The 8,592-nt window shown below is 42.8% G+C and overlaps 1 protein-coding gene across 1 annotated transcript in view; it reads left to right on the plus strand.

Annotated features, from left to right (window-relative positions):
- The window catches only part of LOC123960316 (versican core protein-like), a 53,705-nt gene that overhangs the window by 28,993 nt on the left and 16,120 nt on the right, over nt 1–8,592 (plus strand). The window contains exons 7-10 of the mRNA XM_046035001.1: nt 5,014–5,127; nt 5,275–5,388; nt 7,138–7,296; nt 7,580–7,662. Coding sequence (XP_045890957.1) covers nt 5,014–5,127; nt 5,275–5,388; nt 7,138–7,296; nt 7,580–7,662 — 470 coding nt within the window. The remainder of the gene's footprint in view (nt 1–5,013; nt 5,128–5,274; nt 5,389–7,137; nt 7,297–7,579; nt 7,663–8,592) is intronic.

The raw sequence follows: 8,592 nt of genomic DNA on the forward strand, positions 1-8,592 counted from the left end.
GGTGTCTTCTCAAATTACTCTGCAGTGGAGGATGGGAGTTCAGTTGACATTTTTGATGGGTCAACTACATTTGGACCAGTCACGCGTTCTGCTTTGACGTCCACTACTGTAGCAGCTACACAACAAATCACTGTCACTGAGGAGATCTTAAATGACCAAACAGCAGATACGTCCATTGACGATGTGATTACCCAAAAAACGAGTACTGGCACTGCAGCTTTGCCTCGTTACAGCACTGAGAAGCCAACAGGAACGTCTCCTGAAATGCACCAACACAAACCAACAATAACAGCAGCATCTCATGAAAGTACATCTGCCGATGGTACAAAGAGTACAGCCTCTTCCCTATTCAGCACAGAGAAACCTAAAACAACAACAGCACTGAATAAAAGTGGAACATCTGATATTCCAATATCTTCCGTAACTTCTGCTTCTTCTCTCTACAGCACTGACAAGCCAAACATAACAACAGTATATGCTGTTACATCTGCCCAGTCAGTTAACATGTCTATGTCTCCATCAACACCAAGTGCAGCCTATACTTTGACAAAAGGAGAGCGTTCTGGTGACCACGCCACGGAGATGTTCACCAAGCCATCAGTGATGGAGAGCATCACATTCGGAGAAGCAACAGGTGAAACTGAAACTTTTGTTTCAGTCACACCAACCTCTGATGAGCAGGTTTCCTCAGAGGAGGGCGAAATTACTCCAGATGTTGAAAGCCCCGTCATGCCTGAAGCGACACAGCCTCCTGCTTTGTTCATTGGGAAAGACGTTACCGTAGCTGAGCACATAAGGCAATCCACCTATACATCTATGACCCACAGTACAGGTGAGGCTTCAGTTAGTAGTCACACTTCAGTTGACTTCACCACAGTAAGCTCCAGTAGTGAACATAAGCAAGATGGGTTCACATCAGTCTCCACCCCTATTCCATCCATTATATATCATAGCGTTACAGACCAACAGGTTGTGATCATTACTCCCAGCAGCAGCCAAGCCAAGACTGACCTCACTGAACAAACACCTACTATGGTCCTGCATGTGTCTAAACCATCAACCAGCACAACCATCATATTCACAGAGGATGCAAAAGATGAGGATCTGTTCTCTGCAGTTACAGACAGTATGAGGGAAAGCAGCCCTACTCCTGAGCTTTTCACCAAAGATGATACTATAATTAATGCAGATACTATCTCCATAGTTCCCTCTTCTTCGTTTTACCCAACCATCCAGACAGAGGAATTTGAAGGCGTCACAGCCGTTACAATGACACCAAAGTTGGAGGTAACAGAAGAACCAGAGGGTTCAGGGACTGATGGTGCCACCTATACTCCTACACCAGTAACTTCAAAACTTTCAACTCTGGAAGTTGTTTCTAGTATGGAGACATCTAGTGAAGAGACAGTCACATCCTCACCACAGGCCACCCCAGCTACAACTGTATCGACAAAGTCAAGCTCTGAAGAAACACATGATTTAACTACACCAGATACAGTTTTCCCTACTAAGATTCAAACCAAACAAATTCCAGAGCTGATGAAGGATGATTTTTCAGGCAAGGATATTGCTGCAAATGCAACTGAGTCTGTCACTGAGATTGCCACCTCTTCATCTTTGCCTTCTCAAGCATCAACTGAAACAACAGACACAAGCTCAGTAAATCCAGTATCCAGTGAAGAGTATATTGTCAGCACAATTGAAAAAGAAATATCCAAGACTTCCTCGCCCACAGTCCTTACAGACACAAGTCATGGCACAACAGATGAAACCTTAACTTCAACCATTTTCACACAAACCACTGTACCTTCAATTGCTTTCACACCACACCCACTAGTGTCCACTGAACATGACACTGTGAAGCCAACCAGTAAAGCATCTGATGATGAATTTTCTGGTGACCATGCCACTGAGGAAGGCTCTGCAGTGGAAACCTCAGGGACAACTTCAGCGTTCTCTGTGGGTGAAGGGACAGCATCTGAAAAGACTGTGAAATCTACAGTTTCTTCACTGTTCAGCACTGAGAAACCAACTATTTCCCCTGACATGGAAGATACGGATGATGAGATTTCAGGTGACCAAAACCAAAGCATGTTCACTGAAGGTGTAATTACAACAGTGAAGGCAGAACAAATCTCACCAACCTCACCTAGAACTGACACAGGAGACTTTGCCAGTCTTTATAGCTCTAAGAAGCCAACGGTCACATCCTCTCCTGATGTTACTGAGACAGATAGATCAGGTTGTCACACTCATGTGATAGAGCCTGTGACACAGACAGCTACTCCTCTGCACAGTACAGTGAAAATGGACCAAGTGTTATCCACAACAATGGTAACTTCTCTCTACAGCACTGATACATTTTCAGTGGCAAGTAACACAGGTGGGGTGAGCTCTGGGGTTGAGATCTCAGATACCACAACTGCATCACCTAAGACATTGAGATCTGAGAGTGAAAAAACTGTGGCCACTCCAGTATCCCCTCTTTTCAGCACAGGGAAACCCATCACAATGACCCAAAAGGATGAAACACAAACAAGTGAGGTAACCACAGAGATTGAGAAAGCATCACTGTCAGAAACATTTTCACCCCGTACCGATGAATCAACATTAACTCCAGCACATGAAGAAAGTACAAGGGACCACATCACCTCTGTATCTACAAAAGAATCCCTTTCTACATCGACAGTGTCTTCTCTACAATACACTTCAAAGCCTGGTGTGATGGTTCAGTTTGTCACCACTTTTGTCCCAGAACCAGATATAACACCACACGAGGTGTCCTTCCAACAGGCCAGGTCTGAGATCACGTTCACTCATCATCCCCACATTGACATCTCATCTGAGAAAACTGTGTTGGCCACAACCAGCCCACTGTTTCCCAGTGAGAAGGCAAGCCAGCACTTTCAACCTAGTGATGTAACTTCCCAAACTGCTGTTGAGACTGCATCATCTACAGACTTAAACTTAGTGGAAACATCTGCAGAGAGTTCAAGTGAACAAATACTAGAGGCAACAACTTCTTCACTTTTAAAGATTCCATCCCCAACTTTGTCTTCACTGTTCAGCACTGTATATACTCCATCTGTGGCTTCCATTTCAGAGAGTGAAAAAACTGCCACTTCCCCCTCTCCAACTAAGAAATCAACTGCAGTGTCACTTGAGACAGCCATGTCAACTGATAGAGAAGATTCCAGTTATGAAAAGACATCATCAGAAAGTAAGGAGATCTCTGTATCAACAGAAACCAGTGTTATCATTTTAACAGAAGAAGGTTCAGGTGACAAGACATTTACTGTCTTTGATTCTGACTCTGTCACTCCAGCTGTTTCATCCCTGTCCAGTAGTGTTAAACTGGATATTATCACCAGCACTTTGTCATCTGAGATGGGAAACACACAAACAGATAGGCCAGAATCATCTACATATGAGCAAACCTTAGGTCAGAAGTCACCTGAGACCTTCATCACTGAAGCTTACGCAACACGATACCATGCTCTGACCAGCACTGTCAAGTCACCAAAGACACCAACTTCTCTTGAGACAGGATTGACAGATTCTGAAAGCAAAGAGAGACAAGATGCAGACCTAACAAGTGCACACGAACCCAGTGGTGTTACACATGCTTCAGAAATTTCTACAAGCTCAGAGACTACAGAGGATACAAATGTCCTTTCAGCATCAGCATCATCACAGCCTGATGTTATGGTCAAATATGTCACGACAGTTTCCCCTGTGCAGCACATGACAACTCCCCAGAAGTCATTTGAACAGGTCAGGCCTGAGATCACACTGGCACACCACCCTCACACTGATCATTCTTCTCGGGATGTATCGCTGACCACAACTAGCCCTTTGTTTGCAAGTCATGAAGCAAGCCAAATTACAGAATCAACAACTGTGACCGCCAGCTCTTCTTCAGCGGCTAAAGCTATATCTGCTTCAGTGGAAGATAGGACAGTTGAACCCACTATTGATCAGGTTTCAAGTGGTTCAAAGATTGACCTATCTCCAGATGATGACCTGATCCCAGATTATGAAACATCAGACCCCAACATAGTTGAATCACTTCCACAGTACAATGAAATTACAACACCAAGAGAAGTAGCAGTGTTCATTCCAACAACAACTGTTGTTTCACACACATCTGTTAGTTATCCTGCTGACTCAGTGAGCAGTACTGGGAGTAGCTTAGAAGAAAAGGCAACTAAGTCACATGTAGTAGCAGCAGCAGTTATCACTTTCTTGCCTCCTGCCTCAGCTCCTGTTGGTACAGCATCCTCCTCTAGTTCTGAGAGTGGTTCAGAAAGCACCAGCAGCTCAGACGAAAGCATGCCCACAGCAAGCACTGTTAAGCTGGATGGTGATGAGGTTGAGAATATTGCCTCTGAGCTTCCATCTGCCATGACTGTGTCACCCCCTGTCCTTAGTACTGGGGCTGAAAGTGGTTCAGTCAGTTCTGAGAGTGTGTCTGGAGAGATGATTACTACAAAGAAACCACAGATGGACAGTATAGAGCATCAACCTCTGTCCCCAGATGAAATCCAGACTGTATTCAAGGTAAATGCTACCACAGCTTCAAAGATGGAGTCTGCTAGTGTGGAAAGCACCTCTGGGAAAGAGGAAGTTGTGGGCAAAATTGAGGGTGATGTCTCTCCTCACACTGAAATACCCAATAGGACCCATACAGAATTCAAAACAATGACACTATCTGAAGCACAAAGCCAGCTAACGTTAGTTACATCTGTAGCCACCACGCCATCATCTTTTTCTGAGAAGGATGAGAAACTGGACAGTTACCTTACGGCACTTCCATCACTCACTGGAGGGGAGGAAACAACTGCGCTACCTGACACAGGACTGAATTTGGGGCACACAGTCGTTGGCGAGACTGTTGAAATTCCAGGTACGTTTCTTTAAATGGCTTTCATTGGAATACAACAACCTGTGTAAGCTTCTAATAAATTTCCATTAAAAACAACTTTTATTTTGCTTTTCTCAATCTCTAAACAGAAGTTCACTCGTGTTCAGAAAACATTTGTCTGAATGGAGGATCATGCTACAAGAGTGGCAGCATCTACGTGTGTAGCTGTGCTCCTGGTTACAGCGGTGATCACTGTGAAACAGGTAGGATAATGTGTATCAAAAAATCCTCTCGCAATATCTCTCTCATTAACTTTCACCCAAGAAGCACCAAATTTATCCTAAAACTAGTTTACTGTCATAGGTACTAGGATTATCTTTTTTTATTCGTTATGTCTGTTTCTTATCTAGATATTGATGAGTGCCTGTCAAACCCTTGCCGCAATGGAGGTACATGTGTTGATGGGCTGGCTTCCTTCACATGTGTGTGCCTCCCAAGCTACTCTGGGCTGTATTGTGAAGAGGGTAAGTTTGTTGTTAATCTGATGGATTCTCTCCCTAAATTATTTCTGAGTTTTCTAGTTCCGATTAATAAAAGCTTTTAATTTAATTTGTGTTGTAAATGGTTCCAGCCATCTTGAAGGGTCTAGCCTTCTTAAACTATTTTCACATGACCTGATAGAATAAACAATTGCTGGTCTTGCATTTGATAATGTGTTTAGACACTTTATGTAATCACTTACCTGAGTGCCAGGGAAGTCAACCAAGGGAAGGTTTCTCCCAGGCATTAGCTGAATCATAAACACCATATTTATCTCATCACCACAGTCACTTTTTACAGTCTGTGTTTAGTATTGCCTTAAGGTCTGTCATGTGTGATATGACTGGGATACTCCAAGCACCATGGACTTTAGTTTCCACAAGTTTCACACACAGAGACATTTGCCATATTTTCAGTGTACCCTATTTCAGACTTTCAGTTCTTATTGGTACGTCAGATGTGGTGTACACTTCACTGCTGGTATGCTAGACTTAAAGTCACTTCTTGATATGTCTATCTAGGACCATCTGTAACAATAAGGCTGGAAATTACAACGAAGTTCCTGAGTAATAACTGGGTAACCAAGATTATCTACACAAGGCATTTCTGGAATATAGTGCATGAATTTATTCTGATGTTCCCATATCCCCGCAATGTTACTTTAATTTCCCAGTTGCACCCTACTTTTACCCCAAGTGTGTTGAACCCAGGGCATCATCTGCCTTGGCTGATTTCTCTTGATTAATGTCTACACCCTACATTTTGCGGGGATCACTCATCAGTGAATCACACCCAGACTGTGTATTCAGACACAGCTGCTGTCTTAGAAAGTTCTGCCAGGAGAACGGGAGAAAAAGTAACTTCAAGAGAAACAACTCATTTGAAGATTCTGCCTCTTTTTTTGTCTGTTAATATTTGGAAGCTGGATTAAGGAGGGGACGGATGAACAAATAGACTTTGCTGCAGTATATGTTGGGTCACACACGTCATTGGGAAGGTCAAGATGGGGTGGTATTAAGGTGTGACTGGGAAAATCTCAAAATATTTGGTGAAATTATGCAAAATGTATACCCCACCACCCCACATAAGTGGGGTGGGGTTTACTGCACGTCATACTGGGTGTTACACGTAGGGATCTTTTCCATGATGTTGTCAGATACCTCGTATGAACAGTCTGAGCCTGTCAGTAGCAAAAAGAAGCACTTTTTGTGGACATAATTTTGACGGGCACAATTCTCCCAAAGGAATACGTTTGCGGCCTGCCCGCTGAAGCCATCTACTGCACGAATTCCAAAACTTATTGTACCTACTTGTCATTTCGACACCAAAATTTGTGAAAATAGGCTTAAAAATATACCAAAATTAACCTTTAACGAGTGTGACTGTAATTTGGAATCTTAATTTATTAACATTTATAAATGCCAGTGAAGTAGTATTTGGTACTAAGCTGGTTTCTTTCTTGTTTTGCCTCCACATCCTTATACTGTTGATGTTAGGGGCTGTTGGAATGATTACATCACATTGTTCTTTTTTTCATCTTGATTAGATACAGTAGTAACATTATTTTATGAATATTAAGGTGCTGAGGTAAATAGATGCATGGATGAAAGTAACATCTAAAAGTTTGTTCCTTGAAAATATACAAATATTGAAAATACATTTCATGTCAGGTAATCTGTTGCGAATCAGTCTTTCCTGTATACCTGATTCCCTCTCGTCTTCTATCCCATCAGATACAGAAACATGTGACTATGGCTGGCATAAGTTTCAGGGCCACTGCTACAAGTACTTCCCCAGCAGAAGAAACTGGGACACAGCAGAGAGAGAGTGTCGCATGCAGGGGGCTCATCTCACCAGCATCCTCTCCCACGAAGAGCAAGAGTTTGTTAATCGTAAGTTAAAGTTGTAGATAATTCATCATAAGTACAGGAACATGTTCAAGTCCTATTTTATGAAACTATGTGACAGGATTGAAACAGTACAAGTTCTCATTTAAAGCCACATGTAATACACAAAGATAGTTGTACAATAAATGCAGGAAAATGATTAGGCATCAAAAATGCCATTGCTCTCTCTCTCTTCCTGTTGCACTTTCTGTAAGTGACCAGTCATAAAAAGGACATATGGCAACAGAGAAGCATAATCTGCTGGGTTTCACTCTACCCTGTGTGGCAGGTCTTGGACAGGACTACCAGTGGATCGGCCTGAATGATAAGATGTTTGACAGTGACTTCCGCTGGACTGACGGCAGGCCTATGGTAAGATAGGATGCTTTCTCACATATTTTTGTCTCAACAAACATGGCACAGAGACAGTGTAAATATTTGGGGGGAAAGGCTGATGACAGATATCTAGGGAGAGTCGTTTTTTTTTCAGGGGCTGTGGTGACTTTCTCATGACGTACACTCCACTGCCTCATATTGCTACACCCTGTTGGGTGACTGCTCTTGTAATAAATCTGATGTAGAACATACTGTAAGGCACCACTGGATCCTTTTAATCAGCATGAGCCCAGTGCAAGAAAACCAAACTCTTCAACAATGCAAGAAGATGGCATTTCAATGTAAAATAATGTACAAGATACACACACTGTTCATAAATGCAGTGTTTATAAAACAGTACACAAGTGGGGGCCTGTTTGCTACTAAACAGGAAAGTGGCTAATTACTATATACATCCGTGTTGTACAGACTGATGTCCTCACTTCAAAGATAATCCTCTAGGACCAGAGATAGGGGAAGCATAGAAGCAGCCTGGGGGTTAAAAGATTAGCACAGGCCACCTATGGATACTCTTTCTCAGCTGAGAGATTGAGGGGTGATGAGGGTGTGAATGACACTGTGTAGAGGGGGAGTTTGGCAGGCGTAGATAGGTATGTTCCCCTACAACCCCCAGACTCATAAGAAGGGCTGGCCAGCAGGCAGCCACACGGGGGAAGGGCCACCAGGCAGGCAGACACACAGATGGACAGCACCTGTGCTTGGAGAAAAAAATGGATTGAAGTAGCCCAGGGGGTCTGGGTGGGTGGTCACCTCCAATGGATTAAATTCAAGATTCAAACAAACCAAGGAACTACAAGGCAGCAGCAGGGCAGCCCAGTTCGCAACAGAATATATATATATATATATATGTATATATATATATATATATATATATATATATATATATATATATATATATATATATGT

The sequence above is a fragment of the Micropterus dolomieu genome, linkage group LG21 (assembly GCF_021292245.1).
Source record: "Micropterus dolomieu isolate WLL.071019.BEF.003 ecotype Adirondacks linkage group LG21, ASM2129224v1, whole genome shotgun sequence".
Classification (NCBI taxonomy): Eukaryota; Metazoa; Chordata; class Actinopteri; order Centrarchiformes; family Centrarchidae; genus Micropterus; species Micropterus dolomieu.